We start from the raw sequence: 25,315 nt of genomic DNA, 5'->3' as shown, positions 1-25,315 counted from the left end.
CATTTCAGGGTAAGAAAAACCAGGGGTAGGGGTGGGAGGGAAGAGAGGGTAATGTTGGATATAAACAAAGAACATTGTATACATGTATGAAAATGTCTCAATAAAAACCATTAGTTTGTTCAACTGGTATGCACTAATAAAGTATGAATTATTAATATATAACTGAAAACAGATATAAAGTGTTAAAAAATAGTCATTCCAGTTAAAAGATGTTTTCTTGATTTTGAAGTTCCATATTAAATTGTTGTTCCTTAACATATTCTGAGAAAAATTAAAATGTCTTTACCAAATTCAGAAAAATGTTATCATCTTTATTCTAATATCTACAATAAGTCTTAGTTACTTTTCTATTGATGTGATGACCAAAACCAAACTTTGGAAGGTAAGGTTTATTCCAGTTTATAGCTTATAGTCCATCACAAAGGAAAGTCAGGACAAGAACAGAGAGACAGAAACTGAGGCATAGACTGTTGGAAAAACTCTTATTGGATTGTTCCTCATGGGTTGCTCAGCCTGATTTCTTACATACCCTAGGGAGCCTTTCCAGAGATGGCCCATGAAGGGACTGTAAGCTAGGTACTGTGGGTACTCAGCTATCAAAAACAAGACATTACTCTCTCTTTTTCGAGACAGGTATTTTCTGTGTAGTCCTGGCTGTTCTAGAATTCACTCTGTACACCTGACTGGCCTTAAACTCAGATCTGCCTGCCTTTGCCTCCTGAGTACTGATATTAAAGGTGTGTGCCATTCCTGCCACCTTTGTCATAACGCTGTTTGGGAACATGCATAGTTTTTTGAAGGAGATAGCATTCAATTCTGAATAAATAAATTTATTAGATTAGTTCAGCAGCATTTATAAACAAATATCTTTTAGCATCTGTTGCTCCTTCCTCAGCATTTAAATAATTTAAAGAGAGCATAATAGTATACAGTATCAAAATTCTCTGTCTATTTTCCATCTTTGTACAGCTTTGTTTTAACCTCTATTTCGTTTATTTTTACTTTTAACTTTTTGCTTTTTAGACAGGTTCTCTGTATCTTTGACCTGGAATAACTCTGTAGACCAGGCTGTCTTTGAACTCTCAGAGATCCGCCTGTCTCTGCCTCCCAGGCATTCGGGATTAAAGGTGTACACTACTACACCTTGAACTCACAGAGATCTGTTTGTCTCTGCCTTCTAGGCACTGGGATTAAAGGCATGTGCCACCACACCTTGAAGTCACAGAGGTCAATCTCCCTCTGCCTTTCAAGTGTTGGGATTAAAGGTGTGTACTACCACACACAACAACTCTCTTCCTTTTTTTTTTGTTTTTTACTTTAAGAACTTCAACTTTTAGTCTGCATATATTTTTAACACACTGTAAACCATTTAAAAATTTTCTTTGTCTTTGAATCTCTCTTTACTGTATGTCTCTCTTTTTCTGACCACATGAGTCTTTAATTTACCAAGCAATATCAGTAGGACTAAAGGCGTGGCTTTGCCGGCTAGATGTAGCCCATTCCTTAGCTTTCCAGCCTCATGGCTGAGGTACTGGCTGTAGCCATGTTTACTGCCACAACTCTATGGCATTTCAAGGTCCCTGCCAGCAAGTGAGCTTCAGCAGCCTGTGCTTGCAAACCACACGAACAGCCTGCGTAAAAGAGTCAGAGTTTGCCCTGGCAGGACAGCCCAGAAAGCCGGCATTTTTAAATGGCGCAGCTTTTTTCCTGCTACGGCTGAAAACCGAAAAGCATGCGTTCAGCTTTTCGTCAACACCGTTTAAGTGTTTCGTGGCAGGACCTCTTAATGAGCTGCAGGGTTTTGCAGCTAAAGCTGAGTCAGGAAGCCTCTCTTAGATGAGAGTGCTTGCTTGCCTCTAGCAAGCAGAGCAGAACCGAGAAATTGCTGCTACCAAGAAACCAGGCACAATGCTTTCATTTTGTTCTAGAATTGCTTCCCAAGCTGTCTTAGGCTTTATGTGGAAGCAGTTGTCCACATGGGTGCCATTTGTAGTAATAAGGGGCAGCGGGGCTGCGTCCCTGGCATCCCAGCCACCTGGCTAGCTTATGCCCCGAAATAACAACACACAAACTGTATTCATTTAAACACTGCTTGGCCCTTTAGCTCTAGCCCTTACAGGCTAATTCTCACATCCTGATCAACCCATCTCTAATAATCTGTGAGCACTGGTCTTACCGGGAAAGGTTCAGCATGTCTAACCTGGCGGCTTGCTTCATTGCGTGCGTCTGCCCGGGAGAGCGGAGCATGGCGTCTCTCTGAGGCGTCTGCTCCCAAGAGGAGAGCTGTGGAGTCTGAGCTCACTTCCTCTTCCTCCCAGCATTCTGTTCTGTTTACTCCTCCCACCTATCTTCTAACCAATGAGGGCCAAGCAGTTTCTTTTTATTTAACCAATGACCTTCCTCCATCAAATGCCAATAGTTGTGTAACCACTACCTCCTCCAAACTGTAGAACTGAATGAGCATGGTAATTTACACCTGTTACACCAGCACTTTGGAGAGAGAAACAGCAGCTAAAGGTCAGCCTGGGCTACATGAGACTTTGTGCTTAAGAAACAAACAGTTCCATCACCCCAAACACAGTGAAGTACCAGCCAGTACTTCCTTGCCTCCCACAGCCCTTGGTGAGGTGGCTACTTAAGTATAACCTCTTGTCTTTTGTTTGTGTGACCCCTTTATCTAAGAGTTTGTCCCTCTCTTCTGGTTGGTAACAGGGTTTGAAGCATGATTTAACAAAAGCTCAGGGTCAGAAATTGGTGTTCAATATGAAGATCCAAAAAGCAAAACATCCAGCCACTGGCTTTTACCTCGACCTCAGTCTGAAATGGCAATAGTACCTTCTGAAATCTCAGAAGGAGATTGCTTCTAAGAGCTGTCTTCCCCTGTCTTGTATTTCTCTCTAGGGCTGGGAGTAAAGGTGTGCGCCACTATTATTAAAGGCATGTACCACCCAGTTTCTATAGCAACTAGTGTGTCACTGGGATTAAAGGTGTGTGTCATTGTGGCTACTGAGATTAAAGGTGTGTGTTACCATAACCTGGCTTTGTTTTACTCTCAGATCTCCAGAAAGTCTTTATTTATTAAAATACATTTGAAATGATACTACAAGGGCTGATAGGAGGGCCTCAAAAACAAAAATATGTCCTGTGGATCCAGTGGAGTTGGAGGAGCCAGGTTACTGAGCCCCGGCATTGCTTCTACGGCAATTCTCTATCCATAGAGTGTGCTTATCTCAAATGTTGCGTGGATGGAATTATGTGGTGTGTTGGCTGCAGCTTCTTTGACAATGCTCGGTTAATTTGAGATTTATCTGATACATAAGTTAGCAGTTTGTTTTTATTGTTGAATATATGTCCATCATATGGATATACCACATCTTATTTTTGCATTCTCTGTTGAAAGATGTTTGGGCAGTTATAAAGCCCTTTCCAGTTTCATATACTTGCATATGGGTTTTTATGTCAATGTATCTCTGCACTCTCAGATATGTGTGAAAAGAATGACCTTATGCATCTCCTAATTATCCACATGTTAAAGGCTTGTATCCAGCCTTGAGAGGTAGTGGACTCTTTTAAAAGGTAGAACCTAGCAAGACGACCATAGATTATTGGATGTATGCTTCTTAAGGGATTAATGAGGCCTTGATCTCTTTCCTTTATTGTTCCTGACCATGACATGAACAGGTCTCTTCTGCCAGACTTGTCTGCAATGATGTGCTATGCTGGTCCAGACCCCAAAGCAACAGGGCCCATTGACTCTCTTAGCTAGGTGTTCTATTACTGTGAACAAAACAACTTGGGGAAGAAAAGATTTATTTCATCTTATAATTCCATGTCACAGTCTATCACTGATGAAAATCAGGACAAGAACTCAAACAGGGTAGGAACCTAGAGCCAGGAGTTGTCATGGCTTGTTCAGACTGCTTTCTTATGGCAGCCAGGACCATCTGCTCAGGTGTACCAACACCCACAATAGGGTGCACCCTTCCCCATCAATCACTAATAAAAAAAATAAATAGGTTTTCTGTAGCCTGATAATAGGTTTCTTCACTAAGCCAGATCAAGCCAAATAGAAAAAGTGGAAGAAGAGGGTTTTTTGGGTTTTTTTTTTGTTTGTTTGTTTGTTTTTTTTAGCAAAGCAACTTCTGGATGAGTTCTCCAGTTCCAGAGATTTAGGCTGGAGAAGTCATACACCTGAACAGGGAGCTTTTATATAGGCTGTAGGCAAGAAGTGATGATGTATCTGCCACAGCTAGGTTTATGCCCAAGTATGGTCAAAAGCTGAACACTGTAGGCAGGGACTTGGGCAGCTGGCAACTTCAGGGAAGGAAGCTGCAGTAACCACTAAGAACACAGAATTCGACTTTTTGGTGCCTCCCCTTTGTTCAGAGATTCTGTGAGTAGGCAGACTTTGGTGGGAGGCATGGGGCTTTCCAGATCATGAAGAGGAGAGCTGGAGGTTCCAACCAGACAAAATGTACTGCAGATTTGTAGATGAAGACTGCTTTTTTGTTTCCTGGCTGCCCAGAACCGAATAGTTACACAGAAACTATATTATAACAGTGCTCGGCCATTGACTCAGGTATATTCTACCTAGCTCTTACATCTGAAATTAACCCATTTCTATTCATCTGTGTATCTCCACATGGCTGTGGCCTACCAATAAGGTTCCAGCGTCTGTCTCCTTCAGCCTCTAAATGGCATGGCATCTCTTTGACTCTGCCTACTCTCTCTCTACATCTCTGTTGGAATTTACCACCTGACTTTACTCTGCTAAGCCATTGACCAAAACTGCTTTATTCATTAGCCAATAAAAGCAAGATATATACATCCCACATCATATCCCCTTTCTGCCTAATTAAAAAGAAGGTTTTAACTTTAACATAGTAAAATTGCATATAACAGAACAATTATCAAGCAAGAATTATAGTTACAGTATTTCTTTGTGAGTGTAAAGTTTCATAGCTAAATTATCTTTTATCATAACTAAGGAAAACTATAACTATCTGTCTTCAACTCCACCAAAGACCCTAGAGGATATAATATTACCTAAGTTCAGAGGAAGTGCACTGCAAGCAACTTCCAAATCTCTAGAGTTGACAAAGATGTCTCGTTGCCCGGACAGTCACCCAAAGTTTTTTCTGTCATGTTGGGGCATCCATCTTCAGCCTATGGGCCCATGGCATCCAGCAGACTTTTCGGTACTGTCAGCTCAGTCTCTTTCTGATGGAACTCCAGAAATGGAGGGCAAAGACATGTGTCTTGCTCAGTGCATATTTGTTTGATGTTGTAGACACTGGTGACCTCCAGTAATGTGGTTGTGGCCCTCTTCAGGGAAGAGTGGAAGCTGCTGAATGCTGATCAGCAGATTCTGTACAAAGATGTGATGCCGAGAACTGCAGGAAGCAGCTTTCTCTGAGAAGGGCCACAAAAGTGATTTAGTTTTTGTTTGTTTGTATAGGTATTTTGTTGGGATGTCTGTTGGTATACCACAGGGTCTTAGAGGCCCCAAGACTTTAGCACAACCAGCACCACCTTGGAAGTACCATTTAGGTCATGGAATCCAGCATGTAGTGACACCACCTGCCAAAAGGAGATCAAAGACCTAATTCATAAATGTCTGTAGTTTTGGGAAAGTCTTTTGGCTTCTGTAGTTCTGCTTCTGGCTAACTGTTCTTGCTACAACCCAGGATGTTGATGAGTTTTCCAATTACATACATTTCATTTCAATGCTATTATGTCTAACATGCAAATTGTTATATAGCTTCCAAAGGTGTTTTCTTTTTTCCCAGCCTCCCGAGTGTGTGCATAAGGACAACCAGCCTTCTGGGTAAAAAGAAAACAGAACTTTTGCTCATCCCCACTCCTTCATTCTCTGTCTCTTTTCTCTGATCTGTTCTCAGCTCATCTAGCATCCTACCTTCAGCATTCACATTAATTAATTGAGTGATATTTGTGTTTATTTTTGAAGACAATATCTCACTATGTAGCCCTGGCTGACCTGGAACTCACTATGTTTGTATACTAACCAGGCTGTCCTCAAACTCACAGTGATTTACCTGTCTCTGCTTCCTAAGTGCTGGGAGGTAAGGTGTGTGCCACCAAGCACTTCTCAATACTGCTGTCTTAATAATTTACAGCTAATATCTTCCATGCTATATAGAATAGTAGCAGGAACTGGAGACAAAGCCCATAAAACCTCATCTGAAGCAGCCTGAGGTCTTTCAGAGACCTCTACTTAGATGGAGCCAGGGTCCTTGGCTTTGCCACTGAAAAGAATTCTAGGTTGAGTCAGTATAAATCACACTTAAGGTTTATATAAAAAGATTTTTAACATAGATATTACCATAGGTATTAAGTAAGATAGACAGCCCTTTACACACACACACACACACACACACACACACACACACACACACGGGAAAGGCTAGTATTCATCTAGGTGTGGGTATTAATTTCGTGTGGGGGTTTCTGCAAACACCTTGGCCAACAGAGTGTCAATCTGTGTGAGGCAAAAAGGAACTCAGATTCAATAGGATTCAGTAGTCAGTAATGGTTCAAGTTATTATAGGCATTACTTATGTAGAGTATAATTTGAAAAAAAAGTTTCCTGGTGTAACAGAATCCCATGAGCACAGTAAAGCTTAAGGCACAACTAAAAAGAAACATTTTTCAAAATACATGTCTCTTATTAAATAAAGATGGGTTCCATAGATAGACTATAGATGTTATCTTAAGAGCCTTGGGATGATGTTCAGATAGTACAAAGGTCATCTAGGCTATTGACCACCTCCATTCCTAGTCTTCCAGAAAACAGGTTATACATCTCTTCCTTTGAAGAGACAATCCTGTATGTTTAGCATTCCTGGTTTTCCTGTTCCTTATCTGCAAGCACAAGGATCTCTGTGCCCCAAACAATTTCATAAGAGAGTTGTGTGGTGCCTTACTAATAGCAATATATATGATTTTGTTGGCTTCTGATGTTTTGGATTTTATACCATTTTGGATTTCATAGCAGTTTCTTTTTTTATGGTTTTTATTTTAACTTTATGTGAGTGTGAAGGTGTCAGATCTCCTGGAACTGGATTTCCAGATAGTTGTGAGCCGCCATGTGGGTGCTGGGAATTGAACCCGGGTCCTCAGGAAGAGCAGTCAGTGCTCTTAACCACTGCGCCATCTCTCCAGCCCACCATTTTGGATTTCAGATTAGGTATGTTCCCACTGCCTGTAATGTAGTGTGTTTATCTCATGGAAATACCCCATTCTATTGGGCATTTTTTTAACCTGTGGACTATTATGAAGATGATTTCTTCCTATGCTGCACTATCTAATTGATAATAATGTTGCTATTTTAAACTATAGGTAATGTTTGGTATTTGGTTGTCAGCTGACATCTGAGTGTTAGAAGATGGAGTTCTCGGTATCTTGGGGAAATCTAGGAATGATGGTTAGAATCAAACTTGAGAACCACAGAGAACAGGGCATCGTTCTGATAGCACATGGCTCATTTAACTCAATCATATAGTTGAAATTCTATCAGAAGGTTATTGTGTGGACTCACTCACTGTAATGCATAGAATACTTAAACAGTGCCTGGCCCTTAGCAGGGATCTTTATCTGAGCAGTGAACAATGCTAGCTTTGCCCTCAAGACCTGGAAGTGCAGTAAATGGTGAGGGGGCTAGTGGGTAGGATCACTTTCTACTAATCCTGATGATCTGAGTTTCGTACCCAGAGTCTAAATGGTAGCAGGAAAGACGCAACATGGCACATATTCCCTCACCCTCAAGAAAGTAAAAATAACAAAAAATAGGTAAACATTTGATGGTCGTTCAGCTGGTGCTTATAGTAGTCAATAATTTATGAAATAAAAACCTTCATCAACATTTTGATTATTATATATCTATGTAATAGAATATTATGCAGACATTAAAATATATACACAACAAGTCTAATAATGGAAAGGTTGATACTGCCATGTATAGTGAGGAAAAAGCATGATCGGTGTTGGTATGACATAAACTAACATATTTATAAATAAATGCACAATAAATAGGTGTCCATTGCCCCAAACTTAAGGAAATATGTGAAGGATTAATAGCAGTTAACCTACATATTGTTTGTTTGTTTTTAAAACTATGCTTGGGCTAGCGAGAGGGCTCAGAGATTGAGATTGCTTGTGGCTCTTATAGAAGACTCAGGTTCCATTTCCAGTACCTACATGGTAGTTCACAACCACCTATAATTACAGTTCTGGTACACAAATACAGGTACTTTCTCCCCACCACCCAACACAATACCTTAAAACTGTTTTATTTGTTACTAGGGGTGATGGTTTACCTTTAATATCAGCACTCAGGAAGCTGAGGCAGGTGGATTTCTTTGGCTAGTATGGTCAACACAGGGAATTCCAGGACAGCTAGGACTATATGGTGAGACCCTGTTTCAACAAAACAAAACACACTATCTCACTCTTGCCAAATTCTCCTCAGAGACCATGTTAAATTTTATAATCAAGAAAACTGTGTGTGGTAACAAAATTTTCTCTTCCAAAGTTCCTCTATATTCATAAGCTCAAAAAATCTTAAGGGAGTTTATGAAGGTCACAGAACATCTAGAAAGTGAAATCAGAACTATGCGCTTACATTTATAATGATATAAATGTATTCAGTTTTTTATTAATGAAATATGTATGGACTAGGGTGAAAACTAAAGCAATGTTAAATGAAATTATGAAGCAAAGGGCCAGTGAGGTTTAGTGAGTAAAGGAGCTTGCTTGAGAATTCAGTGCCTGGACCTACATCATGGAAGGAAAGACCCAATTACCGCAGTCCCACATCGAATACTATGGCACTCTCCCTCCCCATGGAAGGAAAGACCCAATTACCACAATCCCACATAGAATACTATGGCACTCTCCCTCCCCAAATAAGACAGATAAAATTTAAAGAAATTATAAAACCCATTATAATGCAGAAAGATGTCATGATCACAATGGAAAACTTAGTATTGTCAACATAGCATGTATTCCACAAATTAACTTTTAGATTCAGAGGCATTTTGTGTTTAAATGAATAGGCTAATCTCAAATTTGTGTGGAAATGCAAAAGTCTGAGAATAACCAAAGCATATTTCTAAAAATAAATGGAAAATTTTACACTAAGTAATTTTAAAGCTTGCCATAGAAATGCATTAGTCACACTAATACGCAGTTCAGTGTGGCCCCACGTGCCACAGTGGAAGATTGTGAGTCCAGGTCAGTCTAGAGGATGTAGTGCAGCCCTGTCTCAAAAGAACCAAACAAGTATACTAATAAGAAATATCTTTGACATGAACATAAGATCAGTAAAACATAGTCTTGAATTCATATTCATATACATTGTAGGCAGAGACTGCTCGTGTGTTTCCTGGACACCCAGACCCAAATGATGACACAGAAACTATATTAATTACAGCACTGTTTGGTCAATAGCTTAGGCATATTCCTAGCTAACTCTTACATTTTAAATTAACCCATATCTACTAATCTGTGTACCACCATGTGGCTATGGCCTACTGGTAAGGTTCTGGCTGGTGGCTGGTGTCTTTCTCCTTTGGTAGCTACAATGTGTCTCTCTGATTCCACCCTCCTTTCTCTTCTATCTCTGCTTGGAATTCCCACATTGCTCTATTCTACCCTGCTATAGGCCCAAGCAGCTTCTTTATTCATTAACCAATAAAAACAACACATACACAGGACTTCCCACACCAGCTGCATTTTGAAAGAAGTTCCTAAATCAATGTGGGAAAATGTTTTTTAGTGGATATCGCTGTAACAACTGAGTATTTGAGGATGGTTAGGATTGGGGTTTTAGCTTGGTGGCAGGTTTGCTCCTCTCCCTCTGGGACACTGATGGAGTGACAGGGAGAGTCTTCACTGAAGACAAGGCCTCAGCAGCTAGTGAGGAGATGGGCTAGTGCCTGCCATCTCTCTTGGGATGTGGGAAAGGCCTTGGCTCCACTTATTTCCCCAGAGGCTGACCAGCTAGAGTCCCTGTGGCCAGACAGGGACAGCAGTCAACTTTCCTCCATTTCCCTTCCTGGGATGGGGAATGCTCTGGGCTGAACCAAGGTCACATGTATTTTACTTCAGGTGCACCTGGAGGTAAAGCCACTGAGAGGTCCTCCACTCACCCTCAGGGAGCTCTTGTTCCTCAGGGGTTCAGCAGTACATTTTTGTAAGTTTGTAGCATTAAGTTGATATAAAAGATGAAGTTGACTCTGCCAGGTAACTCCTAACTAGCTGACTGGCATTCGAAGTTGGTAAATTAGACTAATATGTACTGATGCACATTTGGGGTGATTTGTCTTATCCTAAGCTCAACTTCCTTCCCCAACAACTGACACTGCCTTTTCAACCCTCCTCCTGCCTCCTCAACTTTCCTGCCTCTTCCCCTATCCCCTTCCTCCATCGCTCCACTTTCCTCCCTCTGGCTCCTTGCCATCTGCTTGCCTTCTTCTCCTCTCTTGTGCCCTCCCCTTCCCAGACCTCTGCTCAGGTGCATTTGGTCAAAGAGCACAGAGCACGGAGCTGCATGTGTGCTGTCTTCCTCAGACACGTGCATGCTAGTGGAACAACAGCAACTGTACAACTTGTAAAGTCAGTCTCGCGACTTCTAAGAAAAGCCCACGCTACTGCCTGTGCATTTTGTTTTTGTTCGGTTTCATTACTTCATTTTATTTTTTTCATAAAACACTTTCTGAGGTAGTGAGGGAGGAAAACATCTAACTTGTGAGTATGTAACTGGAAGAACAAGCCAGCAGCGGATGGATGCTGGACAAGCACAATGCCCTGAACCCTTCATCCTTAGAGAACTCTTTGAAGAGGCCTTGAAGGGGAGAAGAGATGCCAAGTAGGTGAGGCAACACACATGGAATTTGGACGCTGAGAATCATAAGCTAAAGGGGAAGCAGGTACAAGTGGTAGGAAGTAGAAGGGGTTTAAGGCAGTGTCTTAAGCGTAGGGGTTATGGTTTAGAGATAGGGTTAAAATGGTTAAGGACAGGGTCAGGGTCCAAGACAGAAGTAGTGGGGATCTGATTTATGAGGGGAGTGGGAAGCCCTGGGTTCCACCCTCTCAGTACTGCATAAACTGGGTGTGCTGCCCCATTCCTGTAATCCCAGCACTCAGCAGCTGGAAAGAGGGGGATCAGCCCCACTCCCACCCTTGTGGAGTGGAATTTTTCTTTTTTTTTTCCAGCAGCATTTGGGCTAATAAAATGTTCTTGCAAACTGTGGTTAAATATGATTCTCTGTTTACTAGATGTGTCCTCTTTCATGTCTTTCATGATCTTTAAACTCAGTTTAGGCATGCATACTCCTGTACCCAGACATACATACAGATACACACACACACACACACACACACACACACACACACAGAGAGAGAGAGAGAGAGAGAGAGAGAGAGAGAGAGAGAGAGGCAGACAAACATAAATGAGTAACAGTTCCTCTTTCAGAAATGATTGCTTTATTCAACCTCCAATAATCATGATTTTTCAAACAGTATACTCTGGCAAATTGTGGTTCAGTCAGACTCTCTGCTCATCACACAGGAACCTGCAGGGCCCTGTCTCTGTCTTCATATTCACTGAACTCTCTTAGGACTTGGTGAGTTGCAGAAAATGCCCAACTTTATGTGGAAATGACAGGTCACTGCCCTCTGATTTGTTTGATTCTTTAATTTTTAAAAAAGATTTATGTAGGCTGAGTGTGGTGGTGCATTCCTTTAATCCCAGCACTCAGTAGGCAGAGACAGGTGGATCTCTGTGAGTTGGAGGCCAGCCAGGTCTACAGAATGAATTCCAAGACAGCCAGAGCTGCTACACAGGGAAACCCTGTCCTGAAAGCAACAATAACAAAAGAGAATTAAGCTTTTATTTTATGTACAAGAGTACTCTATCTGCATGCATGCCCCTTTACCAGAAGAGGGCACCAGATACTACCATGTGCTTTCTGGAAACTGTAAAGGAAGAGTAATCAGTCCATCTCTCCAGGCCTGATTCTTTGTTTTTCCTGCAGGCCTGCATTAGTGGAAGAGTGGGCAGCTTTGTATTTCTTGTGGACTGCTTTGCCCATGTAATGATTAACCTGTGACAAGAAAAAAGAATCAACTTCCTCGTGTAAAATTTACAATAAAAGACTGTTATTAATTAATTATTACCATGAGGCCATGGCCTACCAGCAATGTTCTGGCATCCTCCGTTGGCAGTTACGTGGCATCTCTTTGACCCTACCTACTCTCTCTTTAGATCTCTGTTCAGAACCCTGTGTTTGTGTACTCACTTCACCTTCCAGATCCCAGATTCGAGACACATTCTCTGCTGAGGCTGGTCCCCAGTGCTGGGATTAAAGTGTACATCACCACCGCCTAGCTTTGCTCTACCCTGCCATAGGCCGAAGCAGATTTATTCATCAACCAATGAAAGCAACACATAGAGAAGGACATCCCACATCAGATTATCTCAGTCAGCAGTCTCAAAGATTTTCTGAATGTAGAACTGGGAGGAAACTTCAACAGAGGAGCACTGAAATGTTGGATCATCTGGGCCATTCATTTCTACTGGAGATTATTCAGGGGGGTCTTCCTTGATCAAACCTGATCTTTCTTAACCAAAAATGAATCCATAGCCTCTCTTTTCCTGTGGAAACAAAAGTAAATCCTCTTCTATAAAGTAACATAAATTTTGAAGTCATTTTCAAAATATATAGGGTAGGTTAATCCAGCAGCATTTATAATCAAATGACTTTTAGCATATGTTCCTCTTTCCTCAGCAGTCAAACAATTCAAAGACAACACAATAACAGTATTCAGACTGTGTATTTTTCACCTTCATATAGCTTTCTTTTTCTTACCCTATTTCTTTTATTTTATTTGCTTTTTGGTTTTTTGAGACAGTCTTTCACTGTTTATCTTTGTCTGTCCTGGAACTCACTCTGTAGAACAGGCTGGCCTCAAACTCACAAAGATTCATCTACCTCTGCCTCCCACATCCTGGGATTAAAGGCATGCACCATCATGCCCAGATACTCTACTTTAAAAATTTTTTTCTACCCTTTTTCTCTCAAGCCTACATATATTTTTAAACATATTGTAAACCATTTAAATGTTTTTATTCTATCTGAATCTGTTTTACTGTATATTTCTACCTTTTTCTGAGCATGAGTCTTAAATCTACTAAGCAGCATGGTTAACAATAAATCTGCAGGTCCCTGGCACCACCAGGAAGCATGCCACCAGCTGCTCATAAAAACCTTTTAAGTGATTGGAAACAGGACCTCTTATAAGGGCTGCCATTTGGTTTTTGCCATTAAGTTTGGAAGCCTCAATTAAAGGAGCTGAGCTTCTGCTTGCTGCCAGCAAACAGAGCCTACCAGAGAAAAGATGGCTACCAAGAAGCTGCACTTGACTCTGTTCTTGTCTGACTAGAATACTTTTTTTTAAAGAAAGCTTTCTCAAGCTTCATGTGGATATTCTTTCCAAACGTTAGGGTGCCATTTGTAGACAGAAGTTTCTGTCCGGCCTGATCCTGCAACCATTCATCCCAAAGAAACACACAGAGGCTTATATTAGTTATAAACTGTTTGGCCTATTAGCTCAGGCTTATTACTAAAATTCTTACAACTTAAATTAACACATAATTCTCGTTGATGTTTAGCCATGTGGCTCGGTACCTTTACTCAGTGAGGCATTCTCATCTTGCTTCCTCTGCATCTGGCTGGTGACTGACTCTTTGACTTTCCTCTTCCAAGAATTCTCTTAGCCTGGTCACCCCCCTCCCATTCTTCCTGCCTGGCTACTGGCCAATCAGCATTTTATTAAACAAATACAAGTGACAAATCTTTACAGTGTACAAAAGCACCATCCCACAGCAAATATCCATAAAGTTTTACAACTGAATTAGTTATTTCATGTCATTGAAGAGATACATGAAATCTAAAAGAGTTACTTTAACATTTAAGTTTGTAGGGCTCTGTTCATATGAGTTTGTAGGTACAAACAAAATAATAATACACTGCTTGAACAGATTGTTGACACTGTCAGATTTTATCTCCAGAATTCCCTTGTGTAACTTAAATGTGTTAGCTAAAGGTCTTCCCAAATCCTTTATAGCTAGAGTCTCTTCTGTATGAGTTTTTATCATGTCTTCAACGACTACTGTGATATGCACAGGCTTTAACAGAATGGTTTCACACTAAAAGTTTTATTGTCGTATAAACAGTACTATGAAGTGCAGAACCTTACCACATTAACTACATTTGTAGGGTTTCTATGCAGTTTGATTTTTTTTTCTCATAGTTTCAAAGACAAAAATCACATACAAAGGCTTTACCACAATGATTACTTTCATAGTGTTTCAATCCAGTGTGTGTTCTTTTATATATGTGGAATCTACTGTTACATGCAAAGGATTTCCCACATTGATCATATCAACAATCAGGGTTTCTTGCCTGTATGTGTTCGCTTATGTGTTTTGAGATATTTGTGAAATGAAAAGGCTTTACCACATTGATTACATCCATAGGGTTTCTCTCTGGTATGTGTTCTTTCATGTGTTTGGAGACTACTGTCACGTGCAAAGGCTTTACCACATTGACTACATTCATAGGGTTTCTCTCCAGTATGTGTTCTTTTATGCATTAGAAGAGCACTGCTATATCCATAGGCCTTACCACATTGATTACATTCATAAGGTTTCTCTCCAGTATGTATTCTTTTATGCATTAGAAGGTAACTGTGAGTGGTAAAGGATTTCCCACATTGATTACATCCATAGGGTTTCTCGCCTGTATGTGTTCTTTTATGTGTTTTGAGATAACTTTGAAATGCAAAGGCCTTACCACACTGATTACATCCATAGGGTTTCTCGCCTGTATGTGTTCTTTTATGTGTTTTGAGATAACTTTGAAATGCAAAGGCCTTACCACATTGATTACATTCATAGGGTTTCTCTCCAGTATGTGTTCTTTTATGTGTTTGAAGCCTACTGTGACATGCAAAGGCCTTACCACATTGATTACATTCATAGGGTTTCTCACCAGTATGTTTTCGTCTATGCATTAGAAGATGATTGTGTTGAGCAAAGGCTTTACCACATTGATTACATTCATAGGGTTTCTCTCCAGTATGTATTCTTTTATGTATTCGGAGATAACTGTGAAATGCAAAGGCTTTACCACATTGGTTACATTCAAAGGGTTTCTCTCCAGTATGTGTTCTTCTATGCATTAGAAGACGACTGTGCTGTGCAAAGGTTTTACCACATTGATTACATTCGTAGGGTTTCACACCCGTATGTATTCTTTTATGTGTTGTGAGATAACTGTGAAATGAAAAGGCTTTGCCACATTGATTACATTCATAGGGTTTCTCTCCAGTATGTATTCTTTTATGTGCTTGGAGAATACTGTCACGTAAAAAGGCCTTACCACATTTATTACATTCATATGGTTTCTCTTCACTATGTATTATTTTATGCATTTGGAGACTACTGTCACGTGAAAAGGCCTTACCACAATGATTACATTTATAGGGTTTTTCTCCAGTATGTGTTATTTTATGCCTTAGAAGATTCCTGTTGCATACATAAGTTTTACCACACTGATCACATTCATAGCGTTTCTCTCCAGTATGGATTCTTTCATGCCTTTGAAGCTGATTATTATAAACATAAGCTTCAACACTTTGAGTATATTCAGAAGGTTTCTCTCCAGTATGGCTTCTTTCATTCCTGTAACAATAATTGGCACATGTTAAAGTTTTACCATATTCATTACACTATTGAATATATTGCATAAATTCATTTTACAATTTGGTCTAATTGTAAATAGGAACCAGATCTTAAGGTTTTATGACTGTGATTACATTCATATTGTACTCTTTCATTAAGGGGTGTTTTGCATCTTTGAAGATACCTATGATGGTAAGAGCCTTTATTACATGGTTCACATTTATAACATCTTTTTTTCTATTTAAGATTTTTCACATATTTGAAAAGAACTGGAAAAAATCAGAGCTTTACCACACATATTACATTCATAAATTCTCCTATAATGTGAGTCATACTACATTTGCAGAGTGAACAAGAACAAACAAGTATTTAGACATTCCTACTACTCACAGGGCTTTTCTGCAGTATGAATTTGTTGCTGAATTTTCAAAGAAGTAAACTTGAAACCTACTGAAGAAGTTCATTCAAAGTGGGGACTAATATATATCTTCTAATTGATCTGAGAGGGAGAGGGCTATGTTGCTTCTTTTGATAACCCTATGTTTATATGGCTTGTATCCAGAATGACATAGGATATTAAAGGAAGAATTACAAATAAAAGGTGTCCATGTTCCATTCATGAAGTTTGAGTTTCTGTTCCTCATAGATATATGGTATAGGGATTAAAGTTCCTGCACAACAACTGCCCCTTGGCTCTTGACTCTAACTACCCCTCCTCACACCAAACATAGCAAAATCACAACAAGCATATGAGGAACACAAGCTTTATTATAGACTGTTTGCTTATTAGAAAGTTTGGGACATATACGTATCACCAATTTAATGAGCATACCTTTTGTACTATGACTGGCATGAAACTAAATGGATTGGCAGTTCCACAGGACAGCTCGCATGGGGCTATAATCGAAATGGTGATATCTATTAAGAAACTGTTTCCTTCTCTTCTTTTTTTAACATAATGATTTGCAAACAAAATTCACCTATATGACATCAAGATATGTGGTTTTGTGAGAATTTAATAATCTTCAGTGCACTTTAAGTTGTCCTTATTTACACTGTTGCTTTCTTTTAAAATGTCTTACAATTTCCTGAGGCATATTTATATTAGCTTGCATATGAAAATTACCTTCCAGGTCTTCTAGAACTTTGACGTTCTTCAAAATTATGATCTTCCCATTTGCAGCCTAAAATATAGTAACAGAAAATGAGTAATGTATTATTGGAAAATGTGCAAAATTTAAGTTGTTATCTTCAGTGAACCTTAGAACCATGCCCAACTTATTCACATCATCCTTCCTTAGTCTCAATTACAATTACAAAAGATCATCTATAACCAAGAAACAGTCATCCCCTTATTTTAAAATGTGAAGGAAAATTCACAATATTACCTATAGCAGTGAGGTTCCTGTAGGTCTCTAGCATCACATCTCTGTAGAGATTCTTCTGGGAAGGATCCAGCAAAGACCACTCTTCCCAAGTGAAGTCAACATACACATCATCATAGGTCACTGCATTCTAAAATATACATGTGTACAAAAGAAAGTGATAGATAACCTTGCAAATGTATACTTCTTTGAAAATACAGTCATATAATTCTGGTGCTTCTCAACATATTTCATGACCCAGAAGTTTAAATGTAATCACCAAGTTATTTTAGAAGAAAATTGAACAGGAGGGTCAACTCTGGCATTTCTGCACCTTTATATGGGATATCGCCTTGTTAGAGAAATGCCTGTTAACAGACTCAGAGAGACAAGTAAACAGATCAATAGTACTGACTACACATCAGAGAAATTGTATGAACAGCTACCAACTACAAAAACATGATGGGCAAGCTGGTGTGCTAGCTCATGTCTGTAATCCTAGTACTCAGAAGGCAAAGGCAGGTATGTTTGCCTCTGAGTTGAATACTGGCCCCACTTATGCAATCAGTTCCAACACAGACGGAAGTACATCATAAGAACCTGTCTCTCATGCAAAAATCAAACAAACAGAAAAGATATTAAAAACTCAGGGGTTTCTTACTGAAGTTCCTACAAAGAGTATGTATTCATTCCAGTTCTGCATTCATATTCGAGAAACATGAAGTGCCTGTCTAAACTGTAATATAAATAAGACCTTTCTAAAAGGAACTGCATATTTAAACAGGTACAAATGGACAGATGAAAACAAGCAATGTAAATGTTGATCATAAATAACATAGGGCAAGAGAGATGGCTCAGTAGAAAAGAATATTTGCTGATCTTTCATATAGGTGAGATCAATTGCTAGTACTTACAGGGGGGAAATCATAATTACCTATTGTCTCAAGTTCAGAGGTTCTGAGACCATCTTTTTACTACTATGAGGACCAGGCACCCATGGGGTGTATGTCCAGGGAAACAGACAAAGACTCATATTAACTTAAAAAAATTCAAAGCAAATACAACAGGCAGGAAGAATGTCACAAATTTGCAATCCAATGACTCAAACTGCTCAGGTAGTATTAGTGTCATGAGCTTTTATTTATTGCAATCACGAGCTTAAACTCTCCATTCGTTCTGAAACAGAGGTTGGTTCAGGGAGAGCCCCAAGTTCAGCTGTGGCAGGGTTTTCAATGATTAAAGTATGGGAGATGGGGTAGGGGAACTCCTCATTGGGGAGGTGTGATGGAGGAAGGTCATTGGCTAATAAAGGCACTGCCCTGTTAACACAGATTTTTGCTGTTTGTTGGTGTCGTGCTGTAGAGAGATTTCCTGATTCAGCAACAGTAGCAGAAAAACCACTTTGTCATTTTAAATCGCAACTTCCTGGGGCTGTGCCGCCATTGCGATCTCTGTCTGGCTCCTGCGGGAGACAGAGCTTTTGAATAGAGCATTTGGAATAAAGTGCTACGATTTGTTTGATGGCAACTTGACTCGCTGTGTTCTCGGGTCTGCTCTGCTTGCTAGAGGCAAGCGGGCGCGTCATCTAAGAGAGGCTTCCTGACTCAGCTTTAGCTGCAAAAGCCTGCAGCTCATTAAGAGGTCCTGCCACGAAACACTTAAACGGTTAAAGCTGAACGCATGCTTTTCGGTTTTCAGCCATAGCAGGAAAAAAGCTGCGCCATTTAAAAAATGCGGGCTTTCTGGGCTGTCCTGCCAGGACAAACTCTGACTCTTTTACGCAGGCGGTTCGTGCGGTTTGCAAGCATAGGCTGCTGAAGCTCGCTTGCTGGCAGGGACCTTGAAATGCCATACAGTTGTTGCAGTAAACATGGCTACAGCCAGTACCTCAGCCATGAGGCTGGAAAGCTAAGGAATGGACTGGATCCAGCCGGCAAAGCCACGCCTTTAATCCTACTGATATTGCTTGGTAAATTAAAGACTCGTGTGGTCAGAAAAAGAGAGATATACAGTAAAGAGAGATTCAAAGACAAAGAAAATGTTTAAATGGTTTACAGTGTGTTAAAAATATATGCAGACTAAAAGTTGAAGTTCTTAAAGTAAAAAAAAAAAGGAAGAGAGTTGTTGTGTGTGGTAGCACACGCCTTTAATCCCAGTGCCTAGAAGGCAGAGACAAACAGATCTCTGTGAGTTCAAGGTGTAGTAGTGTACACCTTTAATCCCGAATGCCTGGGAGGCAGAGACAGGCGGATCTCTGAGAGTTCAAAGACAGCCTGGTCTACAGAGTTACTTCAGGTCAAAGATACAGAGAACCTGTCTCAAAAAGCAAAAAGTTAAAAGTAAAAATAAACAAAATAGAGGTTAAAACACAGCTGCACAAAGATGGAAAATACACAGAGAATTTTGATACTGTATGCTATTATGCTCTCTTTGAATTGTTTGAATGCTGAGGAAGGACAAACAACTGCTAAAAGATATTTGTTTATAAATGCTGCTGAACTAATCCAACATAGATACTTTGAAAATGCCTTAAATTTGAAATTTGGATCTAAGGACATGATGCTTTGGAAAGGAGTTTCTTATTTTGTTTTCACAGAGGATGAGACGCTGTTCATTTCTTCTATTCCGATTTGGTATGATGGACCACGCCCTCCTGAAGGGTTGCAGTGAACATCTTCAGAAAATTGCTTCGCTCAACTGCCAACTGAGATGAAACTAGCACACAGGTTATACCATGAAAGACCTAATTAACGACGCCCCCATTCAGCAGGAAGCAGTTTGGAGAGAAAAAACTGCGCCCATGTTCCCAAATATGGTTTATAAACGTTCTTTTACATTTAAAGGGGGATATGATATAGATATGAATAATTTGCATTAGTATAGATTTTGCTTTATTGATAGAGATTTAAGGTCAATTTTGTTATATGTATAAGTGTTTCTGATTTTGATTAAGGTATTGTGATTGTGTAGTTCATTTAAATATGTACTGTATAATTAAGAAATATAGGTTGTTAATGGATAATCATCGATAATAGTAAAGCTTGTAGTCATGTTAGTTAGATTTTCTAGATATATAGAGATGTATTTTAGTTAGATAGACATTCTTCATGTCTTTCAAAGATTACAGAATAGGACATTTAATGTTTTAATAACTGAGGACTTTTCATGACAATGAGACACTCTGCTCCTGGCAGCACCAATCTACTTCAAGAGGAAGATGGGCATCAAAGAGGCACCTTATGGAGTTTGATAGCCATTTGGGCAAGAAACTGCTCTTGCCTGGACTATTGCATAAACTGGACACAGAGAACCCGCAGAGGACTACTGAACTTGCCTAAGGTGAGATGATCTTTCGGGGTTCCTGATTCATGAAAGAGTCTGCGAGACATGCTGCAGGACACAACAGATAGTGACTGAACTGACTTTGAATTTTCCTGCTTTATGGTATGTCTGCTGGATACCATGGGCCTGAAGGCTGAAGATGGATGCCCCAACGGTACAAAAGAACTTTGGGTGACTGTCCAGGCAGCAAGATGTCTCTGTCATTTCTAGAGTTTTAAAAGTTGCTTTTTTCTTGTTTGCTTAGGTAGTATTGTATCTTTCTGGAGTCTTTGATGGAGTTAAGAATAGTTAGTTATAGTTTTCCTTAGTTATGACAAAGATTATTGTAACTTTTACTTGATAACTGTTTTGTTATATGTAATTTTGCTATGTTAAAGCTTTTTTTTTTTGTTTAAACCGAAAAAGGGGAAATGATGGAGGAAGGTCATTGGCTAATAAAGGCACTGCCCTGGCCCATTTTATTGGTTAGAGGATAGGTGGGAGGAGTAAACAGAACAGAACGCTGGGAGGAAGAGGAAGTGAAGTCAGTCTCGACAGATCTCCTCCCTGGAGCAGACGCCTCAGAGAGAGACACCATGCCCCACTCCCGGCATGAAGCTCCGACCCAGGATGGACTAGGCTAGAATCTTCCCGGTAAGACCGGTTCTCACAGATTATTAGAGATGGGTTGATCGGGATGTGAGAATTAGCCTGTAAGGGCTAGGGCTAAAGGGCCAAGTAGTGCTTAAAAGAATACAGTGTCTGTGTAATTATTTCAGGTAAAGCTAGCTGTGGGGGCGGCTGGGTGCTGGGGACGCAGCCCTGCCGCTCTTATTACTACAGAGGTGAGAAGCAACAGGAGTCTTGTCAAACAGGGATTGGTGCTGGCACTGCTGCAGGGAAATTGAAACCTATATGCAAGTTATGTAAGCCATTTTTAACTTTCTGGAATGTCTGGTACTTGTTTGTCTCAATTCTGACTGGTGGCTGAACTCGGGACCAATGTGAGGGTGAGGCCTAGTACCTTTCATGACTGCACTAATGTTAAGTTAGTCCTCCTCAGTACAACATCAATGTTCCACCAAATTTGGCTTCTAATTTGTGATGGGACCTGCCATACTTCATACAGAGTTGCTTAAGATTTTTATAGGAAATTCCTTCCTGGGACTAGGAATCACTTTTCCTAATCCTTCCATTAACTGAGGGCATAGAAGGACGGATTCTTAACCTTAGGGCACCTTGCTCCAATGCAGAACAAGGGCAATCTCTTTAATTGTGATAATCTCCCTGAAAATTCCTGCCTCTGTTTCAGCATTTGGCTGCCATGTGAAACTACTTAGGCCTGCTTTTCCCTACAACCCACAGATTTTCATTTATTTCTGCCCAATTTGTTGTTGTTTTCACTGGAGTCCTGAATGAGCCACCATTAATAGCCATCTAGGAGATTCAATATTTCATCTAAGAAATCAGCCCACCATTTTTTAATTTTCTGCCTTATTCAATTTCTCAGGGCATATCCTCAATTGATGCTCCATTAGATGACTGTATGTAAACAGAGACTGTTCTTCCATTTCCTAGCTGCCCAGACCTGAATAATCACACAGAAACTGTATTAATTACAACACTGCTTGGCCAATAGCTTAGGCGTATTCCTATCTAGGTCTTAGATCTTAAATTAAGCCATTGCTATGATTTAATATTTTACCACGAGGCTCATGGTTTACAGGTAAGGTCCCGATGTCTTCCTCCTTTGGCAGCTACATGACATCTCTCTGACTCTGCCTACTCTCTCTATATATCTCTGTTTGGATTTCTTGCCTGACTTTACTCTGCTAAGCCATTGGCCAAAACAGTTTTATTCATTAACCAATAGAAACAACAATACAGAAGGATATCCCACAAAATCTCCCCTTTTTTGTTTAAATAAGAAGTAAGGTTTTAACTTAGTAAAATTACATATAACAAAACAGGTATCAAGGAAGAATTACAGTTACAATATTTCTTTTTGAATCTAAAGTTTCATATCTAATTTATCTTTTATCATAACTAAGAAGAGCTATAACTATCTGTCTTCAACTCTTCAAAGACCCCAGAAGATATAAAATAATACATAAGTAAACAGAAAGTACATTGCAAACAACTTCCAAAACTACAGAATTGACATCTCACTGCCAGTACAGTCACCCAAAGTTCTTCTGTAATGTAGGGGCATCCATCTTCAGCACACAGGCCCATAATATCTGACAGACTTTTCAGTGAAGCAGGAAATTTGTTTTGCTTTGTACTGGCAAAGTTTGTCAGTTGCTTTCTTCTGTTTCCTGTAGAATGTCTGGCAGTTTCTTCTGTGAAGATGGAACCCTGAAGGACCATTCAGTCTTTTGGAAAATTTAGCAGCTTCTAAGGGTCCTGCATGTCCAGTTCATATAGCATAACATCAAGCAGTCTAGGCAAGAGCAATTTATTGCCCAAATGGCTAATAAACTCCATAAGGAGCCTCTTCAATGCCCATCATCCTCTTGAATGGATTGGTGTTACCAGGAGATGTGTCTCATTGTAATGAAAAGTCCTAAGTTAACAAAACATTTTAAATACCATATTCTGTAGGTCTTTGAACAGTTTGAAGATTCCTTATCTAGCTGAAATATATCTCTGTACATCTAGAAAACCTAACATGACTACATTATAGATGACTATCTATTAATCTGTATTTCTTAACTATACATTACACTTGATTACCCATTTCTATTAATGTGTGTAGCACCCCAAGGTGCACTTACCAGGAAGATTCTAGCCTATGTCCATCCTGGGTCGGAGCTTCATCGCGTCTGCTCCAGAGAGGAGAGCTATTGAGTCTGAGCTCACTTCCTCTTCCTCCCAGCATTCTGTTCTGTTTACTCCACCCACCTAAAGGCTGGCCTATCAAATGGGCCAAGGCAGTTTCTTTATTAGCCAATGACCTTCCTCCATCACCTTTACTCTGCTAAGCCATTGGCCAAAACAGCTTTATTGATTAACCAAGAAAAGCAGCACATACAGAAGGACATCAGACATCAAGTGTATGATCTGACATGTTGACACCTGGAGCTAACTAGGACACAGAGACAATAATATACAAGAATGTTTTTGTTTATTTGATTGTTTTTGAGACAGGGCTTCTCTGTGTAGCTTTATAGCCTATCCTGGAACTTGCACCATAGACTTGGCTGGCCTTGAACTCACAGAGATCCACCTGCCTCTGCCTCCAAAGTGCTGAGATTAAAGGCATGTGTCACAACTCTCCAGATGCAAGATAGTTTTAAAAATCAAAAACCAACCTAGTAACCACTTCAATAACTTAAATAGCAAAAGTGTAAATATTGATGATAGTAACGAGTGGAAAACAAAGATATGCCAAGAAATGAGATGCTCAACTACTTGCCACATCCATCAGAAGATCAGGGAGGCTACCCTCAGATCTACCACATTATCTATTAGCCCAGATCCGATTTTCCCAGCTGCCTCTAGCACTGGAATAGAAACGAGAGGAAGCTTCCCCTTGACCCTCTCCATACCTCCTGTGGATCCCTAGGAAGATCTCCCTTTGGCCTCTCATTCCCTTAGCCTCTAACACCAGCAAGCTTTCTCCCATGAGCATATCAGCCAAGAAGATCAGGAAAAAAGGAAACATTCAGTCAACAAATACTCTGATATTCCAGAGAGCACACAGAAATCCAGGAACAAACCTCCCATCCAACAATGAAGCCAGAAATCAGCACCTACAATTATCCCAATCCCAGATGCTTACACAACAGCATAGGAATATACTCCATAACATCCACGGAAATATATCACCAACAGAGCTCAGCTATCCTATCATAGCAGGTACTGAATATTCCAACATAGCTGAAATACAACAAAAAGCCCTTAAAAACAATTATATGATCACAAATTATAGGATCAATGTCTTTTATTTATGGATAGAATCCACTTATGAGTGAGTACATACCATATTCATCTTTTTGGGTCTGGGTTATCTCACTCAGTAAAGTGTTTTCTATATCCATCCATTATAATTCGTGATCCTAGAGAAGCTAAATAAGAAGGTGAACCCAAAGAAAAACATATAGTTATCCACCTGGATATTGGAAGTAGACAAGATTGCCAGGTAAAAGTTGGGAGCACAGGGGTGGGGGTGGGGTAGAGGTAAGGGGAGATGGGGAGAAGGGGAGGATTGGGGAGAGCTTGGGGGAATGGGATGGTTGAGATGGAGGAAGGGTGGATATGGGAGCAGGGAAGTAGATATCTTAATTAAGGAAGCCATTTTAGGGTTGGCAAGAGACTTGACTCTAGAGGGGTTCCCAGGTGTCCAAGGAGATGTCCCCAGCTTGTTCCTTAGGCAGCAGAGGAGAGGGTGCCTGAACTGGCCTTATCCCATAGCCACACTGATGAATATCTTGCATATCACCATAGAACCTTCATCTGGCGATGGATCGAGATAGAGACAGAGACCCACACTGGAGCACTGGACTGAGCTTCCAAGGTCCAAATGAAGAGCAGAAGGAGGGAGAACATTAGCAAGGAAGTCAGGACCGCGAGGGGTGTGTCCACCCATGGAGATGGTGGGACTGATCTAATGGAAGCTCACCAAGGCCAGCTGGACTGGGACTGAACGAGCATGTGATCAAACCGAACTCTCTGAATGTGGCTGACAATGAGGGCTAACTGAGAAGCCAAGGACAATGGCACTGGGTTTTTATTCTACTGCATGTACTGGCTTTGTGGGAGCCTAGTCTGTTTGGATGCTCACCTTCCTAGACCTGGATGGAGGGAGGGGGGACCTTGGACTTCCCACACAGCAGGGAACCCTGACTTCTCTTAGGACTGG

General features: G+C 40.3%; 1 protein-coding gene across 1 annotated transcript in view; it reads right to left on the bottom strand.

Moving 5' to 3' along the window:
* Positions 1 to 12,014: 12,014 nt before the first annotated feature.
* Positions 12,015 to 25,315, bottom strand: part of LOC121445403 (zinc finger protein 120-like) — a 38,742-nt gene continuing 25,441 nt past the window's right edge. Inside the window, exons 4-7 of the mRNA XM_041647539.1 lie at positions 17,155 to 17,281; positions 16,893 to 16,950; positions 14,956 to 15,766; positions 12,015 to 12,125 (exon numbers count right to left, since the gene is read on the bottom strand). Coding sequence (XP_041503473.1) covers positions 12,015 to 12,125; positions 14,956 to 15,766; positions 16,893 to 16,950; positions 17,155 to 17,281 — 1,107 coding nt within the window. The remainder of the gene's footprint in view (positions 12,126 to 14,955; positions 15,767 to 16,892; positions 16,951 to 17,154; positions 17,282 to 25,315) is intronic.

This window comes from Microtus oregoni, unplaced genomic scaffold, assembly GCF_018167655.1.
Source record: "Microtus oregoni isolate MIOR12 unplaced genomic scaffold, Mior012 000184F_ref0000333, whole genome shotgun sequence".
Taxonomy (NCBI): domain Eukaryota; kingdom Metazoa; phylum Chordata; class Mammalia; order Rodentia; family Cricetidae; genus Microtus; species Microtus oregoni.
This window is presented reverse-complemented; position numbering and strand designations above follow the sequence as displayed.